Here is a 14846-nt window from a genome sequence, read left to right as displayed (position 1 = left end):
GAATTAGGAAAAATTACACTTTACCCCCCCAAAGTTTGGGGCAATTTTCAATTCGACCTCTAATGTTTTAATTTTTGCAATGCACCCCCAAAACTTTCAAACTTTTCCAATTCGACCAATCCGTCAGTCAAAGCCGTTTTGACTGATGGGAAAGTGATCACGTGACTCGTACATGATCAGGCATTTTGTTCCCCAAAATGCTCCCCATCCACACACACGCCCTGCCCTTGCCCTTGCCCACACGCATACCCAACCCAAGTTAACAAAGTAACCTTCAGTTACTTTTCTATTTTGTACAAAAACAAGTCAAGGGCGGAGACCAGCAGTTCAAGAAAGCAAGCGCCAGAGGAGATCCCACTTCCGCGACAACTACTCGACAGATTCTCAACAGACAACCACCCAATTTGAACTTTTGCACAATTGATTTCGACGAGGTAATTTTTTTCCCTTTTCAATTCGTCTATTCACACCGTACACAAAAGTAGTATAAAACTAGGGTTTTTGGTAATTTTGGAGTTTTTGTGAGGGAGGTTTTTTCTTTGGTTATCCTTTAGTCCGTGATATTGATTTATTAAGGTTGGTGTTTGTATTGTATTTGCCTTTGTTGGATTTATTGCGACCTTGGGTGAAGTTGTTTGTTTGCGCTGGAACAAAAATGGTTCCCAAAGTGTATAATGTTGTCATGTGAACAAAAGTGGTCTCCAAATCCATTTCATTTCATTTAAGAGACAAACGGGTTGTCTTATATTGACTTACAATTTGTTAGAAATTTAAGCAAATTGTTTGCTTTGAATAATTTCTCTCAAATTTGGTCTTATTCTAAATCCCTAATGTAATTTTGAGTGTTTATCTCAGTTTTGGTCAGCACGAGACGTTCTCAATTTTTTAGTTTTTATCTCAGTTTTATCTTGTTCCTATTGTCATGTTGACTGCAATATTATGTATTTTATGCCAAAAAAAAAAAAAAAAAAAGACTTTTATTGCAAATGTCTCCTTCGAACTTTTGTCCTTAAATAATAAAATTTGGTGATACATCATTGTATGCACTAGGCCGATATTCTTATTTTTACATGATTATCATGATTTATTGTATCAGGTTGGGCTGAGCAAATTCATTGACTAGCCGCCAACCGACCGAGTTTTGACCGTAACCGACTGTGACCGCTTAGATGATGGATGGGAGGTGGCATGATTTTTTTATTCCAAATTTTTCGGTGCAGTAGGCGGAAGAGGTTTTTCTAACCGAACCGACTTCACCGACCAACTTTGCCGACCAATTTTCCATTTTTTCACTTACCGAAACCGACATTACCGACTGCCATTTGATGACAGAACAAAATGTTGACGGAATAAGTCGGTGAAATTTTTGACTTTATCGACATTGTCGGTGCGAAATGTAAAAACACAATTTTTCTACTGAAACCGACATTACCGACCGACTCTCAGCCCTAGTGTCAGAAACTCTTATCCTAATGATTGCTTTGTTATTATGTTTTGGCCAATTGTTTATTTTTACATGATTATAATTACTTTTGATGACAAATGTTGTTTCCAATCATACATGAATTGAGAACTTCTCGGCTATGCAAGGATTAAATTGAATGAGAACTGAAAAGTAATCAACTTCTGCTTTTACTTTCAAAGTGCAATTTGGAGTGAACAAATGTATCAAAAATATTTGAATTCTTACCTGATTGCCTTACTTCTAAAATATTTGCATGTATTTTTAGTTTTAGTTTAGATTTTCATAACTTACTTCCAAAGAAATAATTATCTTTGTATATATGTAAAGCGGCTCATCATATGAATAAATTTAAGCATCTCTAAAATCCATTTTGAGTATTGGTAAAAAACACTCATTTCATATTGACCATTGAATTGGGCACATATTATTAGTCACACACACATATATATATATATATATATCATAACTATCACTATGAACAATAACTTCTCCACCCACATACTCACAACCAAAACTTTGGTCGAACCTACCCCCATAGCTAACCTCAAACACTAACTTCGAAGACATCCTTGCGTGTGGGCAAGGTTAAGGGCAAGGGCAAGGCGTGCGTGCGTGTGGATGGGGGGCATTTTGAGGAACAAAATGCCAACAGTGATCACGTGTGAGTCACGTGATCACTTTTTCGTCAGCCAAAACAGCATTAACTGACGGATTGGTCGAATTGCGAAAATTTGAAAGTTTGGAAGGTGTATTGCAAAAATTGAAACATTAAAGGTTGAATTGAAAATCGTCCCAAACTTTATGGGGTAAAGTGTAATTTTTCCAATGAATTATGCTAACTTTTCTAATAATATGTATCAATTAATTGTTTTTTTTGTTTTGTTTTGTTTTGTTTTGTTTTTTTTTTTTTTTGGCTTACTATAAGAGTCATTGATCACCTTTTAAAACTGAGAGAACTATTTCTCAAAACCTTAAATCGTGCGGACAAAAAAGAAGCATTGATTCCTCTATATAAAAAGAAGGGGAAACTTCACTTACCCCCATGAACTTTCACGCTTTTTGCAAATACCCCTCAAACGTTTAAAATCTCTCCCTTTGGTGTAGCCAATTTTGATTTCTTTCCACTTTCCCCATTCCGTTAGAATTTTTTGTTAATGGAGGGGTTTAAAATTCCTAAAATACCCTTAGTTTTGATTAAAATATAATTATTTTTTAAAAAAACTCTTGACCCGTGAGTTCATCGGTGGATCTAACCTACCCGTATTGTGACCCATGGGTCATAATTACAAAAAAAAAAAAAAAAAAAAGAAAGAAAAGACAGTGGTTGGGTGGGTGACCCACAGTGGGTCACTTTTTTTTTTTTTTTTTTTTTTATAATAATTTTTTATTTATAAATAAGGATAAATTTTAAAATTTTAAAAATTTTAGAAATATAAAGATCTTTTATTTATTTTACCATTTGATTTAACTACAATATTTAACGAGAAAGAATATTCGAAATGAAACAAAAGTTCAAGAGCGATTTTAAACGCTGGAAAATATTTGTAAAAGACGTGAAAATTTATGAGGTTATTGAAGTTTCTCCTAAAAAGAAAAAGTGAGCTATGTGTTGTTGGCAAAAAATGAGTCCCGTACAGTCTGCGATACTTTCACTGATCTCTTTCAAAGGTACAGGCAGTCACAGTCGTGAATCCCAGTCATTAATAATATGAGAAATCACATAAAACAGAGTTTCAGTTGATGGTGTTCAAAGTTCCTGAAAATGCTGTCCTTGATCTTCGCCACAAATTTTGCTCGTCTCGCAAGTTTGACCATTGAAGGTCAAAAGTTTATATATTTTTGGGTAACAAATATCAAAGGAAAGAATCACATCTTCCCCCTTTTCTTTTTCGTTGATGTTTGTCTCCCAAGTCCTAAAGGCATACCAGTTTACCCTTTACCAAAATGCTCCGTTTGTCATTGGCCTAAACTATATAGTGGTTTGAAACTGACGTAATAAAAAAGTAAGAACGAAGTAAAATTTTTTTTGATGAATAATAAATGGCTCCCGAAGAGACAGAGACGTACGTACGTACGTCATGACATAAACATTAATTTATACATAAAAGAGAGCCACCAACATTGCAGCAAAATCACCTAACTAGTAACCCATAGCTCGCACAAAACCCAGCATGAGGGAGCTTCTCTAAACCCTAATCGGAAGATAAAAAAATAAAAAAAGCCACACAAAAATTAGTATGTAATGGAAAATACTGGCCGGAAGCTTTTTCCGTACATCATGAAACCATTACATGACAATTATGTCCGATCTGAGTGAGCTTTCTCTCAGGTATAACTCCATAACTCATCTCCATCTGAGTCGTCGTCCGACGACGTCGACTGCATCCTCGGCGGGCTCACGAGCATTCCCTCCGCCATGTCAGCCAGCAAATTCGGCATGTTCAGAAGCTCTTCCACGTCGATGAACTCCTCCCCCACCCCCGCCCCCACCCCAAACCCCCCGCCACTACTCGTCGAAACCTCATTTTCCGACCGCGCTCTCTCCGGCGACTTCGGGGCCTTACCCGCCGCAGCACCCGCCGCCGCAGCTTGTATATCGGCCGCCGACGTCGACGCAGGTGTCGGGTACGAGAGAATGGAGTTGGGAAAGTTGAGCGGCGCATCGGGGCCTTTCAAGGCCAGCGCCGCCACGTCATAGGCTGCAGCAGCCATCTCAGGAGTCGGGTAAGTACCGAGCCAAATGCGCGTAGTTTTACGCGGCTCGCGTATTTCGGACACCCATTTCCCGCTCCGGCTCCGCACTCCCCTATATTTCAGCCTCCCTCTTGAACCCGAAGACCCACCCGGAGAATGTTCGGGTCTGGGTGACGGGTCACCGGATGTGGATGTGGCGGTGGTAGTAGAATGACCTGGTGTAGTCTCCTCCAAGCGCACAGAAGGGGAAAAAGGCGGGTCGGGTACTTGAATATTTGACAGGTTTGGAGGATTGTTGGCCATTGTACGTGCATATAATAATAATATATATGTATATATGGACTTGTGTTTCCCTACGTGAATTTGAATATGAAAATTGAAAGATATTTAATTTGCAAAATACGTGATGGGTGGGTTTATTTAAGAGGAAGTGAAACAATAGGGAAAAGCGTGGGAAAATCGCGGATAATTACTAATTAAATGGTGTGCCCATAAGTGGGCACACGTTTTAGGCGCAAACTAGCAATTAGCTGTTTCATCCACAATATTTTCTTTTTTCCATTTCCTAAGTAACCAAACATATCTCTGTCTCTCGATCGAACTTTGGTTGTCATTGATGGTGACGATTCATTTAGGACATGCTTACCACGCTCTTTATTTATTCTATGTCTTTTGATGGGTCATTGAGTCTGACTTTTGATGAACATTGAATTTGAGTACTATGACTTTTGAGGAAGCATTTCGTTTTCAGACTGAGATAATTAAAGTGGAAAGATAAAAATATCGTTAAAATGTGAAAAGATAAAATTATCCTCAAATTAAGGTATATAATATTTAACTATTTATATTTCAAATGAAATGGATAATTAATGATGTCTCATTATTTAATTTTTTTTTTAAAAAAAGATGTGCTAACATTGACATGTTATATGATCTTTTTTTTTTTTTTTTTTTTAAATTGCGGACTTTTGCATTTATATTGAATTAGGCAGCGCAGAAAACTCTGCTTGCAATAGGTCACAAATAGACATGTTATATGATTCTCTCAATTTCAAATGAACATGATAGTATTTAGTTAGTTATAATGGAGGGGTATTTTTGTCTTTTTACTTTTTGATGAGATAAAAATACTCTTCCATTATAATTAATTGGACATTATCCAGTTCATTTGAAATGGAGATGATCCTAATTCATTATATACACCATTAGATGTATATGAAATAAATAATACTATCAATTTCAAGTGAAATAGAGAAGATCATTGTCAATTAATTACCATTTTATTAAGAAGGATAAGTAGCATTTTTATTTTTATTTATTTTTATTTTTTGATAAAAGAGATCATTTATATAAGACCTGTGAAATGGAGAGTAAATGAAATGAGCTCTAAATTTGAGTAAATAAAATGGAGAGTATTAATTTAGTGTAAAATGAAAGGTAATATTGTCTTAACATTAAAGTCATAGGACAAAATTTACAATATTACCCATCATTTTACATTAAATGAATACTCTTCATTGTACAATCTTATCCTATTATTAAGGGATCAGAAGAGTTAGAAATCATTTTCCTTTCAAGAATTGGTTTGTGAACATTAATCAATAACATTATAACCATTAATAGTAGTGGTTTAGTGATCTCAAGGTAATCTTCAAGTAATTGGACATGTACTAGGGTGAGAATTTGACTCCCAAAATGAGAATCCTCAATTCTATTAATGTTAGTCGCCTTGAGTCCTACTGACACCTGTTAGAGTTGTGTCAGACTATAGCGCAACTAAACTTGAAAAAGCGCTTATAATTTTCACTGTTTGTGAACATTAATCAATAACATTATAATCATTAATAGTAGTGGTTTAGTGATCTCAAGGTAATCTTCAAGTGATTGGACATGTATTAGGGTGAGAATTTGACTCACAAAATGAGAATTCTCAATTCTATTAGTATTAGTCGCCTTGAGTTCCACTAACACCTGTTAGAGTTGGGTCAGACTATAGCGCAACTAAACTTGAAAAAACGCTTATAATTTTCATTGGTTAAGCTCATCATATGTGGCTTCCAACTATCTGCGGTCTATAATTGGTTGCCCTCTTACCTACTTTTTTTAATTTGAAAAAAAAAAACTAATATCGTTATAAAAAGGCCTCATTCTTCAGTTAAAAATAATATAATTTGTATTTAATACTTTTCTTTTCTAAAGAGGTCGAAAAAAATTATGGGTCACTTTTTCTTTGGACCAAAAAGTCTATGAGTCACTTAAAAAAAAAAAAAAAAAAAAAAAAAAGTCAATGAGTCGGTCAGTTTATGGGAATTCCTTACCAGACTTGTTTTGTGACTTGACCATGAATTAAGTGCAAGACTTCCTAGTTGCTACAAGAAAGTTCAAGCTCAGTCATCTAGAAAAGATATAAATAAATAAAATAATAAAGCTGTAGATACAAGGCTTGCACTATTAAAGAGGGAGGAAAAGAAAAAGAAAATTCTATTGATTGTGTTATAGGCTTGTATTTCATAAATTCATTTAGAGATCTTATTTATTTGAGAATATTTTGACAATGATATTACATCTTAAAATACAAAAGCAGTATTTAATAATCAACTCAACTGTCCACTAATTTTGTTTCGCTGTTTCTAACGCGTACTACCTATCCTTAAAGTTTTCAACAAATATTTAGTGAGTGCTAAACACGGTTTTGAGACATGTCCAAAAGGGCCCAAAAAAGCTTTCAAATCACATGATATGCATTAATCCTGTCGAATCACACCATTAATCATTAAAGTTGATAAATAGTTTCACACATGTTTTGTGTTGAATCAGTCATATTACTTTTCTTTTTTTGAAATAGTCATATCACTTTTCTTATTCCATCTTAAAGTACCAAACTCAAGTTTGCTCTCTTTTGTACCCCCCAAAAAAAAAAAAAAAAAAAAAAAAGGAAAAAGAAAGAAAGAACCAAACCAACTCACTCAATGAGACCCAAAGGAGGATTATGGATAGAAATTTTTTATAAATTGGGCTTTTTTCAATTCAATCTCTAAAAGTTATCGAATGATAGTTTAGTCGGTCAGAGATTACGTCTTATGAAGCAGATGTTATTAGTTCAAATCTTCCAAACTTTATCTCTTTTGTACTTACATCTTCAAACTTTAAAAAGTAACATTAGGGCTTTTCATACTATTGTCGCGTGTTAAATTAAACATTTTTTTTCATTTTTCTTCTCAAACTACCTTGAAATTTATTAATAATAACAATTTGAAAAAAATTAAACAAAAAGAAAAAAAAAAAACTGGGTGGCCCTTTTCATATCAGCCACCTTAATTTTGTTTTAAATGGTTATTTTTATATATTTTTTAATTTTATTTATTAATAACTTCAAGGTTATTTTTTGGGAAGAAAAATATTGGAGTGTTTAATTTGTTACACAATGGTAGTATGTGGAGTCTCAATGTCACTTTTTAAACTTTGGAGGCATAATTGCAAAATCAATTATAGTTTAGGGGGCTAACGTATATATATATATATATATATATATACTCTTTAATTTTTTAGGAAAAAATATAAAAATGCTTCCCAAATTAACAGCCTTTTGCGATAGAACCCCATAATGTTTAAGAGGTATTAAAGTAACCCATCAAACTACTAAAGTGTGTCAAAAAGGTCCCATTTTTTTTTTAATATTCCTATAATATAATAAACTAAACTATTTTTTAAACGAAAAATAAATTAAAAAGAAAAAAAAAAAAAAAAAAAAAAAAACCAACCAAGGGGCAAAGAAAATTAGCACTATTGTTGGCTTAAATTATAAATAGCTCGTGTGGTATAAAAAATATGAATAAATGCAAAATCAAACCTTGTGGTTGGCTCAATTGGCAGCCACCTCTTTCCTCATTTATTTTATTTTATTTTTTATTTTGACAAATTAATTTTTTAGTTATTTATTTTATATTTTAGTTTTTAAAAGATTAAGGGTATTATAGGTATATATAAAAAAAAGATGGGACCTTTTTGACATGCTTTAGTAGTTTGAGAAATGTTTGTTTTTATTCTCTTACACAGATCTTGTCTATCTCCAAACAAGAAATGTACAAATCTACAATTGAACATGTGGAATCTACATGTGAGTCCTCAAGATTCAATAATAAATTTGTAAAAGCGAAAGACGAGATGTGCAATAGATCGAATGACATCAAACACATCTTATAAAAAATATGAATATTTTTTTTTAAAAAAAAAAAAAAATCATTATTCATTCCATTTTTCCTGTTATATAGTATGACTTTGAACTACTCAAATCAATTTGTGGGGCTGCCACTATTCCTTATTCTCTAGGATTATTTTTCTCTCACGTGTTTTCACCTCTCCAAGTTAGTGTTGGAATTCACTTTTTAAGCCCAAGTAAATTTCTAGTCCAAGTCTGATTTGGACTTCTTGTTTTAGCCGACACTAGTGTTCTATTTCAAGTTGGATTTGGAGTCACTTTTAACGACGTTGAGCTTCTAGAAAAGGAGTGTGGCTTTCGGAAAAAGTTGAGAGAAATTTAGAAGCAGCACATTTTCATTTGTCTTTTCTCACTTTGTTGTGTCATAAGGCACTCTAGAGCTTGGGTTCTTTATTTTGCGAGATGGCTTATTCTAAAGCTTGGGTTCTTTATTTAATTATTTTGCAAGATGGTTACTGTAAAATTTGATGTAAAAAAAGTTGATGGTCAGAATAGTTTCAATTTTTGACGTATCAAGATGCATGCTTAGTTTTGACAACAAGGTTTGGTGAAGATATTGGAACCGTCAGAGGAACGAATTAGTATTAAAGCAATTGAAGAAATTTCAGAACTCGAAGAAAAAGCGTACAGTTTAATTTTATTGGCCCTTTCATATGAAGTTTTGAGAGAAGTGGCTAATGAAGAAATTATCGTTGGACTTTGAAAAAAGTTAGAAAGTTTGTACATGAAAAAGTTTTTCACTAATCGTTTATTTCTAAAGCAACAATTATATACTCTCAAGATGCAGGAAGGTACGCATCTTTGTGATTATCTTGATGAATTTAATAAAATTCTTATGAATTTGAAAAATATTAATATTAAAGTTGATAATGAGGATCAAACCCTGATTTTGTTATGTTCATTACCTGAATTTCTTGATAATTTAACTAATTCAATGTTGTACAGTAAAGATACCATATCCATAGTGGATGTTAAATCTACTTTGAATTCTATGGAGTTGAGGACAAGATTTAATGAGAAATGTAGTGATAAATAGACAGAGGGTTTATTTCATTATTTGTTAGAAGTTGTTCAAAAAATTCATATAATTTTAGAGGTCGATCTAGTGAGAGAGACGCAGTCCAACTCAAAGAACAAATTTAAGTGTTACTATTGCAAAAAAGTATGGGCATTACAAATATGAGTGGCTGAAGTTGGAAAATAAAGAAGAAGGTGATAAGCCAATTTTCTCTTCTATGGCTAGTGTTGATGAAGAAAATTACGAGAATGTGGAATTGTCTCTTGTAGTTTCTGTTTCTTAGGGTCATTTTAACGTCAAATGAGTCATTAATACTACTTGTACTTTTCACATGTTTCAAAGAAGGGATTGATTTATTATCTATGAGTCAGCCAATGTTGGATCAGTCTTGATGGGAAATGATGCTGCCTAGAAGATTATTGGTATGGGTATACAATTAGAATAAGGCTTCATAACGGGACATTTAGGACTTTGAAAAATGTTCGACACGTACTAGATTTGAAGAAAAATCTTATTCTAGGCACTTTGAACTCATTTGGATATAAGTATTCCAGTGAGGGTAGGGTCATCAAGGTTAATCAAGGCTCATTGGTTATAGAAGGTAATAAGGTTGATGGTGTCTTTTTTCTTTGATTAGTATGGTGATAGATTTAGCTGATGTGTCTTCTTTAGATAATTTCAGACTATCATCAGTGTTAGCAGAGTGATGAGAGGGAGTATTTCATGTTGCAATTGCATATATCTTACTCTAGTGCGTTTGGGAGCATCATGTATGTTATGGTGTACATTCGTGCATGTATTTCACATGAAATTAGTGTTGTTAGTCTACCAAGGTTCACTGGTAGGCATTAAAATGAATATTCCATTATTTACAGGGTGCTGCAGATGTTGGTTTAGTCTTTGATAGAGACAATAAAATTGGTTCTAGTGTCATTGGATGTATTGATTCAGATTATACTAGTAATTTGGTTGTAACACGAGATATCACATTTAAGAAAAATTAAGTGGATATGTTGACATCAGTTCTATGTGAGTACGAAACTTCTGCAACCATTGATAGTAGGGAATTAATATCCAAGGCTTATGGCCGTTAAAGTTAGTTGCCCTATCCCAATTCTGAAACACAAGAAAAATCTCATTTTTGAGACTCGAAACACTAGACCAACGAAGCTCTCTCATTCTCATACATGGAGACCCTCAAATCAATCTTCTCAATTTTCACCACCAACCCATTTCTCCTCGCAACAAAATCTCTCAAACCCTCCAAGGTTTCAATCAAACCACCCCCACCAGACTTTGATTTCAGAACAGAAATCTCGGATGACTCTGTAGCCATAATAGCTCAAACTCACCCTGAATTGCTTGATTTAGCTCAGAATGGGAGTTTGGTATTGATTGAGAAAAGGCGGTACGGTCCGGTACCGGCATGGAGGACCGAGTTCGTGGAGCCGGAGGCGATATGGTTAGTTGGGACTACGCATATATCCCAGGAATCTGCTGTGGATGTCGAACGCGTAGTGCGGGCCTTGAAGCCTGATAATGTGGTCGTGGAGCTATGCAGAAGCAGGCAAGTGTGATTTGGTTATTGGTTTTTGTTTTTTTTGGGTGAATTTAGTTTGTCCTTTTCAAATTATCAAGTTATTTGGAGGTCTCAAATCGGGGTGCAGTTAGATTTTGTTTAGTATACTGAATGCTGCTCTAAAAATCAACGTTATGAGTGTACTTGCGAGTATTATGTCTTATGTCGAAAAGTATAAAGGAAATGGGTAATTAATATATTTAAGTGACCCAAACTCATTACCTAATTTGTATATTAAATTACTCTTGTTTAACTTTTTAGGTGTTTCTGTCACATAGCCATTGTATATGCATGAAATTCTTTAATTTGTATATAACTCACACATAAGGGGGAGTTGGGTCATCTCCAAAATGGACAAAATGCTACTGTTATGAATTTTTGAGAGCTTTCTACCACTTGCTTTTCCATGTTATGGTTTGGCAAGCAAAAGAGTCTGATGAATTTTCACTAAATATGGAGGTAAAAAAATTCCAAGAAATCACACCTTCAGTCGCACTGGTCTTCCTGTAAATGCACATGCCTGTAAATGCACATGCCCATCTATGATCTATATGTCACTGTTACTTATCCACTGTCTTTGATGCCCCCAAATAATTAACAAATTGACAATAGGCATTAATGCCCTCCACTTGTTATCTAGAAGTAGAACCATTAGCTCTCACACATCCAACACAATTTACAATAACCATCCTAACTAGGCTAGCCTTACTGTAAATCTTCCTCCATATACGACACAGTTCAGGGGCAACGCCTATTGCTCTTCAGACATCTTGCATCACTCTGCTTGAATTTGATGAAATGGGTATGAGTTTGCAACAAAAGTGGTGCAAACACGTGTCTTAGAAAACCTTTTACACTTACCTGTAACATAGAACTGATGTCAAGAGAAGGAACCAACAGTTATGCAGGAAGTTGGTTCTATATATGCAGGTCAATTAGATAGACGAACTTAATATTTTTTGAATTCAAGAGACACTTTATCTGGAAATTGCATTAAATTGATTTTGCAATAAGAAGTAACATGATTTTCAAATTTGTTTATCTTCAATCCACATCTTAACTTCAATTGTTGCAGGGTTCATTTTCAGAGCTGGAATTATGTACACTTCCAATGAAGACGAGCTTGGCCAACAATTACATTCAAATATGTTTTCTTTGACTGGGACTGGGTTTTTTGGTGCTGTTGGCCGTAGCATAAACTTGGGTAAGCACTAATAAGTTGTTCTTTATTTTGATTATGTGCTTACGAAATTGTTTACTGAATATCCAAATGGCAGGTGGTCAAACCGCTCTAGCACTACGTCTACTACTGGCAGTTTTTTCCTCAAAAATCTCATCAGATATCAACCGCCCTTTTGGTGATGAGGTAGTTGATTTAAGTAAAAAATACCCATCAAGTACTTAAGGAACAGCATAAAATTTGTTTGTTTATGGCATTATAATCTACAAAATTGTTCTCTCAAATTTAGTTCCGTGCTGCTCGAAAAGTATCTGAAGAAGTTGGCGCACAAATTGTTTTGGGGGATCGGCCAATTGAGATAACGGTATGTACATATGTGTTAAGTCTTACATACACATGAGACAGTGTGATCAAATTATATGAAAATATGCAAGTTAGGTTCTACATTAGTAAATTTAACTCCTATTTCCGGTCCTATTGGTTGCTATTTTAGCAATTATGCACAATATTTAGAATATTTATTTGTATTTCTTTCTAAAAGCTGGATTTTTGTGTGTTTATATAATTTTCCAAATAACAGAGTTTCAGTTTGCCTCGTTTGTGTTCTTGCAGCTTGAAAGGGCTTGGAATTCTCTGACATGGACTAAGAAACTGAGTTTAGTGAGCTCAGTTATTCGCGGGATAACATCATCATCTGATATGTCTAGGAAAAGTCTCAAGGTTGATTTCTTACCTCGGTTTATTTGTTACCTGGATGATCCAATTTGTTCCTTGTTAAAGTTTGATAAGGAGAGAGAGAGAGAGAGAGAGAGAGAGAGAGAGAGATTCATGGTATAGAGATTTCTGCATCATTATTTTCTTAAGTTTCCTCAGAAAGTTTGGTTTTATATGACATTATATATATACTTTCCCAAAATCAAACTGGTATGCTTTTGATTTTTTATTCTGCATAATCTCCTGGTTGTTACTGTTCCTATTCCTACTTTTGAGTTTGGAAATATTATGGAGTGATGACTTTAAGTCTTTGGATCATCTATTTTCATATATTGAACTTGAGAAAGCCTTTGGTCCACTGATTTGGGGTTGGTTACAGAAATTGTTGTACATCATCTCCATGACATTTGTTTGACCTGGTGGTTGTCATTATTGACTGATTATAGAAGAGAGGGAAATTGATGATATAATGATTCCTAACCAATGTTGAAAAGCTATATAGCCTCATATGTCGACAACCCTAGTAGTGGTACCCGCCCTCTTAAGGTGGTACCTTAGTAAAAGCTTACACTGTGTCGGTGTCCCTAGGGAAAGGAATGATAGAATAGCAACTTGAAGTAGGATAGGAAGCCTTTAAAAGGGAATAATCAATGTGAACAGGATCTAGAAAATAGCATGGAGTGCAACAGTAATGTAAATCAAAAGCATTAAGAAAAAGTTATGAGCTCTCAGATGTAAAATTAGAGTTGGCTGTAATATCCACCCAGTGCATTTTAGACCATAGTTCATCAACATGGTGACAATAATATAATTCTTCCATTTGAAATATCTACAACCTATTGCAGGTACCAAGTTCAGATGATGGCACCTTGCAGCTCTACGAGCAGCTAAGTTTTTCATATCCATCACTCCTGCAGCCTCTTATACACGAACGAGACACAGTAAGTAGTTCACAGCCACCACTAGATACCTGAAATGTCCTTTAACTCTGAGACAGATGGATACATTCTCATTGATTTAAAAGCTTTGAGGAAAAAAAAAGTTCATGAACAAGTTTGAAACCTATATATAGTTTTGGTCTTTATGCATGAATGATGTAATAAAACGAAATCAATATGTTTCTACTTCACTTTCCTGAGGCCTATAATCAGCCATCTAAGAGATATATGCTTGCTGCTTTTGCAGTACCTTGCATGGTCACTAAAGCGGAGCAAAGCTGTGAATAATAGTAAAAGAGTGGTGGGGGTGATTGGAAAGGGCCACATGAATGGTGTGATATATGCACTTGTATCAGACCAGGGAAACTTGCGGTTTCGGGACCTTGCAGGTAAGAGGCCAGATGGTGATGGCTCCAATAGGTGGCTTGATAGTCTTCTTAAGGGTTTGGTTAGAGACACTGTGATTGGTGTTCTGTTGTGGGCATTTTATGAACAGATAAAAGGCGGACAATAGAATTCAATGATCCTGATTTTCAATTTATTATTAGTTTGTCTAATACTCAAGTGAGAACAGGAAAAAAGAAGCAGTGGATGAAAATATATATATATATATATTTTCTGTATATCCTACAGTTTTAGGAAAGTATGATTATAATTAATGTGGAAACAAATTTAAGTTGTTGATATGTCTCCTTCTGTTTCTGAACAAGTACAAGATAGAGTAGTCAGTGGAAGTATGTATCTAAGTAACAAATGTTTACCAATAAAAAAAAAAAAAAGAAAAAAAAAAAAAGAAAGGTAACAAAAAGTACTTTACCTCTAAGTGGAACCTTGAATATTATATTTAAATATTTTGTGATAGTTTTTGGGTTGTCCAATCCAAAAAACTGCCAAGGTTTTTTTTTTTTGGTTGTCCAAACATATCTTAAATATTAAGTGATTGAACTTGCCTTGCATCATGAGCCTCCTACTGAAGTCATTAACACAACTAGAAGCCAGTGTTGTTTTGGTTTGAGATTTAAAACTTTTTCGTTGTTCT

At 34.4% G+C, this 14846-nt stretch overlaps 1 protein-coding gene and 1 pseudogene across 1 annotated transcript; one reads left to right on the top strand and one right to left on the bottom strand.

Moving 5' to 3' along the window:
- Positions 1–3556: 3556 nt before the first annotated feature.
- On the bottom strand, positions 3557–4513 carry LOC132182869 (ethylene-responsive transcription factor ERF027 pseudogene; annotated as a pseudogene).
- Positions 4514–10523: 6010 nt separating this feature from the next.
- Positions 10524–14491, top strand: LOC132182398 (TraB family protein). Its single transcript, XM_059595635.2, has 7 exons — positions 10524–10963; positions 12064–12179; positions 12253–12341; positions 12445–12519; positions 12768–12875; positions 13715–13810; positions 14055–14491. The coding sequence occupies exons 1-7, from the start codon at positions 10584–10586 to the stop codon at positions 14319–14321; spliced, it is 1131 nt and encodes a 376-aa protein (XP_059451618.2). The 5' UTR covers positions 10524–10583; the 3' UTR covers positions 14322–14491.
- Positions 14492–14846: the final 355 nt, after the last annotated feature.

The sequence above is a fragment of the Corylus avellana genome, chromosome 5 (genome assembly GCF_965113065.1).
Source record: "Corylus avellana chromosome 5, dhCorAvel1.hap1.2, whole genome shotgun sequence".
NCBI lineage: Eukaryota > Viridiplantae > Streptophyta > Magnoliopsida > Fagales > Betulaceae > Corylus > Corylus avellana.
This window is presented reverse-complemented; position numbering and strand designations above follow the sequence as displayed.

What these genes read in the sequence shown, in the direction of transcription:
- LOC132182398 (XM_059595635.2), top strand. Translation starts at nt 10,584, where the DNA reads ATGGAGACCCTCAAATCAATCTTCTCAATTTTCACCACCAACCCATTT. An exon ending in ATCGGCCAATTGAGATAACG is followed by an intron (nt 12,520 to 12,767) that starts GTATGTACATAT and finishes GTGTTCTTGCAG; the next exon opens with CTTGAAAGGGCTTGGAATTC. An exon ending in TGTCTAGGAAAAGTCTCAAG is followed by an intron (nt 12,876 to 13,714) that starts GTTGATTTCTTA and finishes AACCTATTGCAG; the next exon opens with GTACCAAGTTCAGATGATGG.